The sequence below is a fragment of the Paramisgurnus dabryanus genome, chromosome 8 (assembly GCF_030506205.2).
Source record: "Paramisgurnus dabryanus chromosome 8, PD_genome_1.1, whole genome shotgun sequence".
NCBI lineage: Eukaryota > Metazoa > Chordata > Actinopteri > Cypriniformes > Cobitidae > Paramisgurnus > Paramisgurnus dabryanus.
In genome coordinates, this window is record NC_133344.1 from 36,871,385 (window position 1) to 36,885,315 (window position 13,931).

General features: G+C 38.0%; 1 protein-coding gene across 1 annotated transcript; it reads right to left on the bottom strand.

Moving 5' to 3' along the window:
- Nucleotides 1–1,105: 1,105 nt before the first annotated feature.
- sptssb (serine palmitoyltransferase, small subunit B) lies at nucleotides 1,106–2,754 on the bottom strand (the record flags this gene model as incomplete). Its single annotated transcript, XM_065280013.2, has 1 exon — nucleotides 1,106–2,754. A coding segment is annotated over one exon (291 nt), but the record flags the coding sequence as incomplete, so codon positions are not given.
- Between the last annotated feature and the right edge of the window lie 11,177 nt (nucleotides 2,755–13,931).

A 13,931-nucleotide genomic window follows, 5' to 3' on the forward strand; every position in this document is an offset into this window, starting at 1 on the left:
TAGCTTTTCAGCCATATTAATATGCCAGAATTAGCCCCCAGGCTATTTTACATCTGTAGTCCCTTACCAGGTCACCAACAGTGCTTAATGAGACAAAACAAAACATTTAACTATGAATTAACATAAATCAGACATCACAAAAATGAACGAAAACAACACAAACTCCTGTTTACACTAACAACACGAAATACCACAATTAACAAAACATACCCTCTTACATCATAGACAGACTCATGATATAGAATACATAGACATACACATTTTAACTGCTTTGGTAAGAAATGCAAACAAATTAAACCTGCAATGTTCTCCTGACAAAGATAAGTTGAAGAAAGATTTTTAGTAGGTGGGCTCAAGTTATTGTTTTGTGTATGCATGCAGTATAGGATTAGTCGAAACATGATGAAGGTGATTTTGGTTTGGTTGGAAAGTTCTCATGTAAATGATGATGGGGGTTAGTATTATTAAAAAAGGTTAACTGTTTTAGCTTTATTTATGCTGCTAACTCTATAAAGTGCTTTTGATGAGATTCCTTATTTGAAGTTGTCTCAGTTTTATTCGTGGCGTTGATAAGCCCATGAACATACATGTCATCCATAAACGTGATAAATAAGCCCATCTACACACTGTAAACAAAGGCAGCATAAAGTTAAAACAACTTGGTTTTGCAAGTTAATTCAACCTACTATTTTAAGTTTTGACCTGTGCATAGTTGAAAAAATAGGTACATTTTTTAAGTTAGTGTAGCATAAAAATATATGTTGATTTGACAGAATCGCTGCATTTTCTATGCCACACAGTAAACAATTATTTATTCAAATAAATCCTAATCTTAAAATTTCTTTTAAAAATGAAATTTATAGTATCATTACATTTCAATACAGAATTATTCCAATGCCATCTCGTGGCAATTCGTAAATACTTTACATGTGGGTAATTCGTTTTAATTTGTACGACCTCATTCGTATATTTTTGTGTGATTTGCCTTTTATCCCTGTGATCTTGGGGTTAGGGGCACGGTTGTGAGGTTTCTTTATTTATAATAATCGTATGTTTTTGTACGATTAACTTCTTATTAATTCATACGAATCGGCATACTCATAAAATGTGTACAAATTCTCATGAGATCAGGGTTGTTATTCAGATGTCATGTTTTTCTGGTCACTTGTCGGCTGCATGTCTCACCAATGCAATAATTTAATACAACAATATTAAACTTAACAACAAAAGAAAGAATTCAGTGTTTGCTTTTGGGTCTTTAGAAATGCAGGTAGGATAAGCGGCCTGTTAGAAGTGCATTAGATAAGCCCTGAGGTCTCCATAAAATTAGACTTGGAAAACCAGTTTGGTTGCTTTGCTCCTTTACAGTTTGTAATAGACAAACGCATATCCTGTTCAAACCGGCACATTCTTACCGTATTGTGTTAAAAACACAAGAGACATTTAGTGAAACGAGTTTATTTCTGAAAAATGCATACATAATATCAGACTCGAGCCATCAGATGTGACTTCACAGTGACAGATAGTACTGGTAAAAATTAGAAACGATATCAGTTTGAGATCATGTGTCAGATTAGCAGTTTAATAACTCGAAATGTAGTTACTAAAGATCATTTGTGTACACTCACTGGATAAATAAATCAGAAATAATCTGGTAAATAAAGAAGGGTATTGACTGAAAGAGTATATACAGGTTAATTGTATTTGATGTACTATTTAGTAGCTTAAATATTTAAAAAACAAACATGCGACACAAAGTGGGTTATTGTGTCAGGTTTAGTGTGGGCTTGCCCATTATTTTCCAGCATTGTGTGTGCATGCAAACAAATCATCACAGCCCCACCAGAACAATCCAATCGTGGCAAACATTTCTAAGCATGATACTTCACTTTAAAAAAAATGCAGCATTTTGTTCAAATCAACATGAATTTTTTGGTACTTTAACTTAACAAATTAAGTTAAACAATTTCAACTTGTTATGTCAACTTAAAACAGTAGGTTGAATTGACTTGCAAAACCTCGTTGTTTTAACTTTATGCGGCATATTTGTTTTACAGTGTGTATGTGATCAGGTGCAGATGATTTATTCTTATAAAATAAATGCTTTTACGTCCATATAGAGCTGCAAGATTGCATAGATCATTACAAAATATAAAATTCAGTGTGCAATAATCTTAATAAATGGAAATGTAAATCTGACAGCTCTTCATTTGCATTGGGACAAAAGTCAAGTCAGATCAGTGATCAAAATGTCTTTGTCAAGCAAAGATGATGAGGAGAAACAGCAGATCGCTGACATGCAGGTCTGCGCAGATGATGCTCTGTATGTGAACGCTGATAACATGCTAAACATTATCCGCAACTGCACAGGAATTTCCATAACTTTCCAAGACTTTGGGAAGCTGATGAGTCTTATTAAGTCAACTGGCTTGTTTAATCCAGAGTAGAAAAGTAAAAGACAATCTAGCATGACAGCAGATCTGTCCTTACATTCAGCTCATGAGCTCCACAGCGTTCTCCTTGGATCAGTCCTGAGAAGAACTCCATCGCCAGACGCACATGAATGGGCACAAAGACGTACGAGGTGTAAATGACCATGGCCACCATGGTAAACAGGACCGTGTTGAAGATGGACTTCTCCCACGGCTCCAGCACGTAGATGCCGGTCATGAGCAGGTACTGATAGTACAACCATCCCACGTATTCCCTTATGTTCTTCATATTCACGCGCAGGGCAAAACGCAAGACAACAGGTCAGGTGCGTCCTTGAAGACTGAGACAGACACGCACACAACAGATGTGGATGATGAATAATAATAATAGTAGTGGGTATGTCTCTTTAAAAAAAGAATGCATTTCAAAAGATTCAGAACATGAATGAGTAACTTCACAATTGGATTCAGTGGCTATAGTTTCATTATTTATTATCTGGGCTGTGGCCTGCATGGGAAGAAACCTGATCAAATGAAGCTTGTTTTTGTCTGCTTCCTGGTTTGAAGAGCGAGACAAACAAAACACGTTTATTTGATGTATAAGAATGTCTACTACATGTGAAAATAAACCTCAGTGCTTCACATTGATGGTTTCATCATTGACAATCTCACAAGCACATATCCAAAATCTGAAAAATTATTATTATCATATTGCTCTTCTGCAATAATCACAGCAGTGATCTTTGTAATGTAACTGAAGAAAGCCCCAGGATATATAGAAAGCATGTTTAAATGTGAACCTCGAAGGTATTTAAAGATGAAACAGCCTGTAATGACCTACAGCAGCCATCATTCAAACAGGTGCACAGGTGCAAAACACAGAAAAAACATGTTTGATCTCTCTATCGCTCATGTTAAGACGGTCAATATTTACATTCTCATACTCATAAAAAAAACTTGAAAAATGCAGTTAAATTGTTCTGCTTAGGACTTAAACTGCGGTCAATTGCACAATTATTAATAAGAAATGTATTACTATTATAAAGTGATCACTATTTAAATGACATTTTGCAGTTCACATATGCAAGCCTGTTAAGTTTAAAAAGTACAATTATTCAATCTTTAGTTTCAGTATGAGCTCATTAAATCCTGTATGAATGATCATGTGACTGTGTTAAAAGTTATAGTACTGATTCTATTCATCATTCATTTCATTAACACATTTAACACATGGAAGTGCATTTGATGACTTCTTACCTGCTAATCTGGTTAATTTATTCATATTAAATCATACTGAAGTTCTGACTTTAATAAAGCCTGTTTATACACAGCATGAAACATGTTTAGGTTAACTGTGAATAATTCTAGGTGCCAGATTTCAGTATTTCTACAACAATATCAGATACTGTGTCTGTGTCATATTATCTGTAGTGTGAAGCCAAGACAACATAAAGCATAAACAAGACTGATGATAGATTACTGCACAACATGAGAAAAATATCAGGTGTCATTGTGCTGTTATTTCCTGGCAACTGCTGAAACATTTCACTATTAACTCAATACTTTTCTCACATATTTTTAAAAATTTTAACAAATTGATATATCCATCCAACAAAACATTTAAACAACTGAAGGGAAAAATACACACAAAAATAATATTGCACCTCCAAGATGAGCATCTTCGTCAAAACATGTTTAATAATACAATATTATAACAAGTATCTCACTATTATTATTAACATTTCTATTTGTAGTTACAGTAGCAGTGTTGTTATTATTCTACTGTTAATGTTAATACCCATAACAGCAACATCATATTTATAATCATGATAAAAGTAACATGAACGTGTTTATCATGTAGCCTGCATGGGTGTGTGTGTGTGTTCATCATGTACAGTATGTGTGATGAGAGTACTCACCTCAGATGTTGTAATGCTGCAGTTGAGTGTCCCGATGCAAACTTGGCCTGTGAGATGCGCGCACACACATACATACAGAAGCCCCACCCACTTTATCGTGTTTACTCTCGCACATGTGCCTGTGTTTGTCTTTGCGCTCTCTCTCTCTTTCTCTCTCTCTCTCTCTCTCTCTCTCTCTCTCTCTCTTTCTCTTTCTCTCTCTCTCTCTCTGCGGTCCTGACGCTGTATCCGCAGTACGGTGCTGTGACGTCATCTGCCGCATGTACTTTTTTAACAGCCTTCGGGTCACTATGTTGATGGTTTGATATGGCATAGAAATTGGAAATTACCTCATAAATATTTATTAACAAATTTTTAAACTAATTTGTAAATATTACCCCAGTAAACATTTCCTTGTAAACAGATTTAAATGTGACATTGACATGTTTTGTACTTTTTGTGGTCAACATACAGAAACATTTTTTCATTTGTTTTGGAGTTGTCCTTATTAAAAAAAAATTGGGTTAGATTTGTGCTTTTTTGTTAGAGTTCATATTTTGCCCAGCTTTAAATTTCGTTTTAAAAGTATTTTATTTGTTTTTTTTTTCTATAGCCTATCATTACATAATATTATTTGATGTGTTACTTTTGTTGGCAAAGTTTAGTATACATAAATGTATAATCTGATAAACAAGCAAGCTGTTAAATGTATTAATGTATGTCAGCATTTCCATGTTTTTATTTATTTATTATTCTTTTTCATCCCATGGCTAATGTAAAAAAGTGTTGAATATGTTTGATTCAATAAAAATAAAAAATAAAAAAGCTTTTGATATCACTGCCGTAAAAAAGCATTTTGGGTCACTCCTTTTATGCAGTCAATACAATTTCATGTCCACTTCAAATATGTCACTTTAATTAAATATTAGACTTAATCAATTTAAACTGGGAAAAGTATTAACTTGTTTCCTTTTATCATGACATCACAAGTTAGTTAACTGGAATTCAAAAAATAATTTTACTTTTTGATAGAACAGATGTTGCTATGTGCCAACTGTAACATGAAAAACTGCCAAATTGCATTTATAGATTGTCTATGGTATTTCTATTGTGTTTTTTATTTAATTAAAATAGTGATCGTCCAACATGTGTTCCCATCCCTTACGAAAATTAACCAAGTTTTGTTGTGGAAAAGTTTTTTGTGGTTACCATGATTTTACCACAGTAACCATGTTTTTTTGGTTTTAACTGTAGTAAAATCATGGTTAATTTTGGTAAGGGATGATCACACCAAAAAGTAGAAAAAAGATTTTTGTCTGTTTAGGCTAGGAAACCAGGACACACAGGCTGAAATACAATTTGGAGTATCTGGCCTTTTTGTAGGCCGTGGGTGGGCTCTAAAAGGGGTACCGCTTTGGGACTCTGTGCTGCTGTGCAACTTTCACTCCTATGCTGGTGACAATTGGGAAATCTGGAGGGGAGTGATTTGGAGAAACAGCCTGATTTATCTGAGGCCGAGTTCACAAAATTCCTGTTTTTTTACAATTAATTTTAACTTTCTTGACTAGTGAGGAGTTGGTATAAATTATAAAAATAAAGTTAAAATAACTTAAGATAATTAAATTTTATCTTTTATAATTTATAGCAACTCTTCATTAGTCAAGAAAGTTGAAATGTATTGTAAATTCTAGTTAATTAAACTTAAAGATGTAAGTGCAGCATCTTGTAAATCATCAGACAGCTTGGGATAGGGAAGCATGAGCTGGTCCTGGCATTTGTAAGTTAAGATGGAAACCTGCTAACTTTTCCTAATGATATTAAAACACTGGAAATCTTCTGAAACCAGAAGTATTTGCAAGATGGGGCAGGGCCATAAAACTATCGCCCATTCCCCTGCCAAAAGTCACAAAGTTAGTTATAAAGCTCTAAAGTGGCATAGCGCCTTGAATTATTTAAGGCCCTGGATGTCTTCAGGGTTCAACATCAATAAAAAATCAAGAACAGCAGCAGGCGATTAACAAATAATATTCTACTCTCCTAGAGGTGTTTGGTTAAATAATCAGAACCTCTGTCTTATTAGAATTAAATTGAAGGAAATTGTTGACCATCCATTCTTCAATATCATTAATACAGTCTGTTAGCTTAGAAAATTGGTGGGAATTGTCAAATTCTGAGGAGATGTAAAGCTGGGTATCAACATTGAAACTGATAATGAATATATTCCTGATAATGTCTCATGAAGAAAGCATGAACAGTAAGAAAAGAAAGGGGTCTAAAACCGATCCCTTGGCACACCGTATTTGACCAAAAATTGACCATTTGACATTTAAAGAAACAAAGATTTTTCTAATCTAATATTTTCTAATCTATCCATTAGGTGTCACTGTCATAAAACTAAAGAGCAATAATGCATGTTTGTCCTATTCACTTATTTCAAATAAAAATTGTCAAAAGCACAAGAAAATAAAGATTATTTCAAATCCAAAGGGTTTAAAAAGAATAAGCCAGAGATTAGTGAAACTTTGAGCTGATAGTGAAACTTTGGCACAGGCCTCTCACGAGTTATTGCTTTAGTTCTGTTGTTTAATCTAGTTTCAGATAGAGACATGCCACCCTGCAAGGAAAAGCCATCAATACTATTCAGCCACTGGATGTCTCTGCTGTGCTCACTGATGATTATAGCCCATTTCAACACTGACAGCTACGGTTTATTTGTTGCAATTATTGCATTATTTCCTGAAAAATGTTCTTTCTTTTCTGAACATACTACACAAATTTAGAATCACTGTTCATAACATATTACATGTGCATTATTGTACATGGTGTTAGGTTTCGGTTTGAGTTTGGGGTTACCCCTTTTTATAGAGCACTTAAAAAAAAAGTATTTACCAAAGTGCTGTACATACAGAATAAACATCACAAAACATTTAAGAACTAATATCAAATATTAAGCAATAAAATAACACAACATGGAAATTAAAAGTAGAAATAAAAGTAAAAATCTTAAAAAGCTCTCATACTGAATTATATCCCATTCTGTACAAATGTGTTTTAATTTGTGATTTAAAAACAGAAAGTGTTTTTGCCTGCCCAACATACAAACTCAGTTTGTTCCTGGGCAAGTCCCAAGTTTTTTTTTTCTGGGGCAAGTCAAGTCAAGTCAAGTCCTGTAGTATAAGTCAAGTCCAAGTCAAGTCACCTTATTATTGTAATTTTACCTGCAGAATTTGATCTTAATAAAGATATATAGAATATAAAGATATAAAGAAATACTCATGTTCAGTAAAATACATCATGGAATTAAACAAAATTGTAATCACTTCCGTTCGTGCGTCTACATTTGAAATAACTAACTTGAGCGTGCAAAAGACGCAATATGTAAACCGGCCCTAACATTGTAGAATCCAGTCATTTTTCTCTGTGTGTGTGTGTGTGTGTGTGTGTTCAGGTGGCAAACTTGGAAAAAGTAGCCAAGTCTCGTACCGCTCAGATCAAGGGAAGTATTTAAAAAAAATTAATTACATTTATTTTGCCTACATTTGTCCCTAACACGGTATGATGAGGGTTAATGGCTACTTTAGCTATTATTACATTAGCTAACTACCAACTAACTAACCAGATATTAACAAATTGACAAGCACTTACTGGGCAGAATGGCTCTTCAAATGTCAGACGAAATTGGAGGTTGTCGTCTGACTGCCCATGATTTTAAAGTTGCATGTCTTGCAACAGACTGTTCGTCTTTTGCCATCTTGTTGAAGCCGAAAGCGATGACCCTCGCTACCCCTCCGGCTGACATGTTGATATCTGTTCTGTGGTGTGTGCGTAAGGTACGAGAGGGCATGACTGATGATAGTGTCGTGATTCAGTCATGACAACGCCATTCTCAGCCTGCGCTCCAACTGGGTTAAACTTAATTTTTTAAAATAGTTAATATATTTTATATTCAAACTGAAAACATGATGTGATTAACACTTAAGTCATTCAAGTCATCGTGTCTCAAGTCAAGTCCCGAGTCTTTAACTTCCAAGTCAGAGTCAAGTCTCAAGTATTTTATTTTTTGTCAAGTCAAGTCACAAAAATAGCGACTCAAGTCGACTCGAGTCCAAGTCACCAAGTCCCCATGTCTGCAAAATACTCAAAAACAAAGGTAACACTAGACAATAACAGACAAAGACTAATGGAAACAACAAGGTATAAATAGGTAAGCAATAATTGACGATAAGCCATTGAATTGGTTTACAGAAAAATAATCAACACCCATGGACAATTTTTTAACCAATCAGAATCAAGCATTCAAAGACCTGCGATATAAACAATGATACTGAACATTACTGATGACAGGTGTGGATGATTACACAACACAGTTCAGGTGACACCCTGAAGAGAATGATGGGAATTGAAGTCCGGTTAGGGATGACAAATAGGGAAACAGACGAGGATGTAACAGTACTCCCCTCATCCCCTAGGCGCGCCCCGCGCCATAAATAAAACTACACCAAAGTGGTGGGGGGCAAACAACAGACGACAAAGAAACTGTTAAGAAAAGCGGGGGGTGATGAGAAGGAAGGAATCAAGGAGGAGCCTGGAACAGGAGGAGCCAGATGTAAACCCAGGGACCAGCCAGGATAAAGCTGGAGGGTTGAGTTGCAGGAGGGAAGAAGAGCCAGGATGGAGTGATGGTGCTTGACACCCTAGGGACGAGCGATGGTGATAGGAACTCTGGAGGAGACCTGGGCAGAGCCATCAGACAGAGAGCCCAAGGAAAACTGAGGTTCCGGAGGGCCAGGGCGTAGCCGACGGCTCAGGCGACTAAAGCAAAGGCGGGGATCCAGAAGCCTGCAGTGGAGCAAAAGCGACCGAGGACTGAAGCGGAGATGGAGGAAGGAGCCCAACAGAGCTGGTAGGACTGAGCGATGAGGAGAAGCCAGAGAAGTAAAGTCCTTGGAAGGAAGACGCGGGATGACGACTGACCAAGGCAAAGCTGGAGGAAAGAGGGAGCATGGTGGCGCTAGAGGGAAGATGGGCTACTGTGGAGATGAGAGAGCCAGGAGCCAAGGTGGAGCTGATGGTTCGAAGGATAGAGGTGGAGTCAGGGTCTCGGAGGATGCAGGTGGAGACTTGGGTGGGCGCTATTTGTCTGCCAGTAAGCTTAGTCTTTGTCTTATCCACAGTAAAGTCAAAGTTGCTGTCACCGTCAATGTTTAGAGCAAGTACAGTCATGTCTTGTTCCATGCTTCATCCCTGATTCCCTCCCAGTTACCATGCTGCCTTCTGGTGGCTTTGTGTGGAGACCCTGCTCTTTGGGACTACGCTTGTCATACTCAGTCGTTCTGCTTCCTGGACTGTAGCCCCAGACTCCCTGCCACCGTAGACATGCTTATTTTCATGAGTTCCTCCATGCCAATTATACATCTGGAAAAAAGCAGGCTGCCTTTGTTGTCCTTTTTATAATAAACTGACTGTTAATGTGCCTTTGCCCTTGAATCCTCTTTTATTCTGTAACAGAATAATCTGGTCATTATGGATCCAGTGAAGGAGATGCCATTTCGCTCTGCTGTGAAGTTACAGGGAGCTATGCTGGGAAAACACAGGGAGGAATTGTTTGCTGCTAGACTTGCTGTGGAGACCCTAGCAGTTCAGGTCTCAGATCTAACTAATCGATTTCTCCTGCATCCAGACCCCCAGGTCTTTCCTGTGCCACGCTCCCCCACAGCCCCACAGAGCCCAGGATGGACAATCCACCCTTCTACTCAAGGGGACCTACAGTGCGGGGTAATTTTTTCCCTTCAACTCTCCACATACGCCATGGACCATTCTAAGGTTCACTTGGTGGTCTCTTTTTTGTTTGGCCAGAATTGTGACAAGGGAATTGCTATCTAGGAGACTGATGCTGAGTGCTGCGAGCAGTTTGCTCTGTTCAAAGAGAAAATGATTCAAGTCTTTGACCACTCTGTCCACAGACATGAGGCTTCGTGCCTGCTTGCCGTGCTCTGTAAAGCCGAAAGTATACTAGGGACGTCCGCGTATGCGCGCCGTCCGCATGACGTCATTTTCGTCATCGAGAGGGTCCGCGGCCGGCCGCGCGGACCGTCCGCGTGCAGCCCAAAATTTGAGACCGCGCGGACAGTGCGCGTACAGTCCGCGTACAACAGCGCATGCGCGTGAAACTATTTAGACAGTGCATTCCACTATAAACAATTATACAAAGGAAACAGACAGCATTTGCAAACACACTATGGTTTTTCTTCTTTAACTTTTACTTCTTCAAAGAACAGAAAGCTCTGGAGCATGTTTGTTTGATTCCTGTTCTTTGTTGTCTTGTTGTTTGTTCTAAACTGTGTTTGCAATGGTGGATGAGTTACTTTTCTTCACCTACCATAATGTTTTAATGTACTGTAAATGTCGCCAAATCAGTGCTGCCCTGACAGCCTGTTAGACTAATAATTTGAATAAGAAATCATTTGTATTGCGTATAGTGTCGAACGCGGCCATCCGCGTGTAGCCGCGGGGAGTATACTCGAAAAGCTGCGCGGACGCGTGCGCGCGCGAGCCGGACGCGGACGCGGAAAAAAAGTATACCGCGGCCTTAACTGATTATGCCATTGAATTCTGCACGCTTGTTTGCCACCTCTGTTGTACCCTTTTGCTGAGCCCGAGCCCATGCAGCTGGATGGTATACACATCTCTTCTGCCGAAGGCCAACGGCGCATCGTAAACAGGCTCTGCTTATACTGTGGAACCTCTGACCATTTAATCTCAATCTGTCCAGAAAGAGCAGGGGCTACTGATGGCACTACTGCCCTTTTCCCAAGACTTATCGAGCCACTGTTCCAGTGAGCCTCACCATTTCTGGCAATAACCAGCAGACTATTTCCTTTTTTTCCGTTCTCCTTGTACCCCATTGTTTTGGGTCATATATGGTTAATGCAGCATAATCTTCAGATCAACTGGGCAGAAAGGTCCATTTTGACTTGGAGCTTATCTTGTCATGTAAAATGTTTTGTTCCTGCAGTATCTGCTGTCACTTCTATCTCTATGTTTTAGGAGGAGTCCGAGGATTTGTTTGGTGTGCCTGAGGAGTACAATGATTTGCAAGCAGTATTCCGTTGCTCCCTCACTACTGACTCTATGATTGCAGCATTCATATTATCCCAGAAACCTCCCAAGAGAAGACTTTTTCCTCTATCTGCCCCTGAGTAAAAAAGCTCTTGACAAGTATTTCTCCACATAGTCTCCTTTGGGTTACAATGTCTCCTTCAGAATAGGTTTTTGTCCAGGATGAGAAGTGTGTTTTCCACACTCGCTCTGTGGTTTTTCTAGGTTCTGTTGTGTCTACTGATGAAATTAGCATGGACTCAAAGTACGTGTTGTCTTAAACTTCCCGTTTTGGTGATTACTACTTTCTCATTTCTATTGGCGCTTTATCTGTAACTTCAGTCAATTGCCTGCACCTTTGACCACTCCTACCTTGCTCAAATACCTTTGCGTTTGGTCTACAGGAGCACAGGTTGCGTTCCACCCTCTTAAGTGGCTAATCACACCAAGCGCGTTTTAAACACTTGAAAACGCAAGGCGCACCATACTGCCTTTTTTGGTCACTTTAAAAAAAGAGCAGTGCGGCTTTTTGTATTGCTAGGCAACCACCAATTCAGCTGTCTTGTCAATCAAATATTGAAGCATGAGTGCTCTTTTGCTGTTAACTGTCATATTAGCAGAAACTTTAAAAAGAGGGCGCTTGCTCTGACCTTGTTGTTTGAGGGTGAGAGGTGTCAAACACACAGGAGACAAGGAGTGACTGCAGTCCGGTTCTTCCGAGCAACTGTAAACTTCTGTCACCACAACGAAAGGCCCGCTTCTCCCCTTATTCGATTGGACAATAGAAAGACGCAAATGACTTTGAGCGCTTTACGCTCTCAGTGCTCCTTTAAAAGCACGTGCTGCAGCCGGCGGGAAAAAAACGAAAGGTGTTCGATGACATAAACGGTGTGCATAATGCCCACTGGCCAAAGAATTATTCCAAAAAGGCGCCTGAAAACTGCCATAAATGCGTTTGGTGTGATCAGCCCCTAAGAGTCTATTCACTGCAGCTTTTTTAATTTTAATTACTCTGGACCCTAAGAGACTGTTCACTGTGCTGTTTTAAGACACCATAAATATGAACAAAAATGTGCTAAAAGTGTATTTAAAAAAAAATTATTTAGGTACCACTTGTAGTAAACTTGAACCCATCTTTGTAGGAAATTTGGGTTCAAGTGTAATACAAGTGTTAAATAAATAATTTTTTTAATACAAAGATAGTATGTTAAAAGTGCATTTTAGTACATATTCATTGTCTCTCAAAATAGCACAAATAAGGACACTTAGATAATCTTAAAAACATCTTAAAAAGTACTAAAGATTAATTTTTTATATATTAAGTACAACATAAGTGTGCGAAAATAGAGCACTTTAAGAACATTACTAATTTTTCACCAGGGAACTCACTTCTATATAGGTATACAAACCCTCCTGCCATACACTATCAGTAATAAATCCCCTTTACAACAAGTCACCAAATCCAAAAATACATTCAGCCATACTGTCCCTCTGTAGTTAAATTTGTTAACTTTACTGTTAAACCCTAAAATTATAAAAACTTGCTTCAACTGATCTTGCAAACGTAAATACTGTGTTTATTGTTGACTCTTCAGATGTAATGGTAAATTATCTCTCATTTGTCAGTTATTTTGGATACAAGTTTCTACTAAATGAATAAACGTAGACTAAATTAATAAATGTATCTGTTAATGTGTGTCTATTATGTCACTGTGATGTCTGACTGGATAAATCTTTTCTTAGATTATTGGCTGTATATTAGCCACGTTCTATAAAGTTTGCACTGAACTTCAAACCTCAAACATTCAAACCCAAAATGTGTTTTTTCATTCATTTATCAGAATGCACATTAATCTTGAGTGAATGTGATTGTTTGTCCAACTGTAAAGGTGAAGCGAATGATTTTCCTGAGAATGAGCCCTACATGAGAATGAGATGAAATGAGAGTAAATGAGAAGGATGATTAGGTGAATAAAGTGCACAGTGTTCTGTGAGCACGGGTCAGGTTTCTGGGTCAGTTCTGGTAACACCGCTGCCCAGCACTTTGTTCAGGTTCAGTCTGGGTGACTGTGAAGCACTGGGCCAGAACCATACTACACCCCCGCCTCCCTTCTGTACTTTAAGTTCCGTATGTGACCACGGATGACACACATTTACTCAGACGGGTATGGCTTGATATGTTCAGAGTTCATCAGGACCTTCATGTGCTCTGCGTTTGAAACTTCATCAGGATTCCAAAAAAGAGCTGCTGTCTGGTAAACACTTTTGATTTGTAGCTAATGATCTTATGTTTGTCTAAGAGGATATGGTTGTGATGTAGAGATACTTGACATGTCATATACTGTACACAAATCTGTGAGATGCATGTTTAGGTTTTATATGAGTTTCTCTTGAACTGGTTTGTGAAATTTACTTCTGCCATAAAAATCTTTTGCAATGTTCATGCATAATACCACCAATATTAAATTAGCATGATAGTGCATGACAATAAGATTTGGAAAAT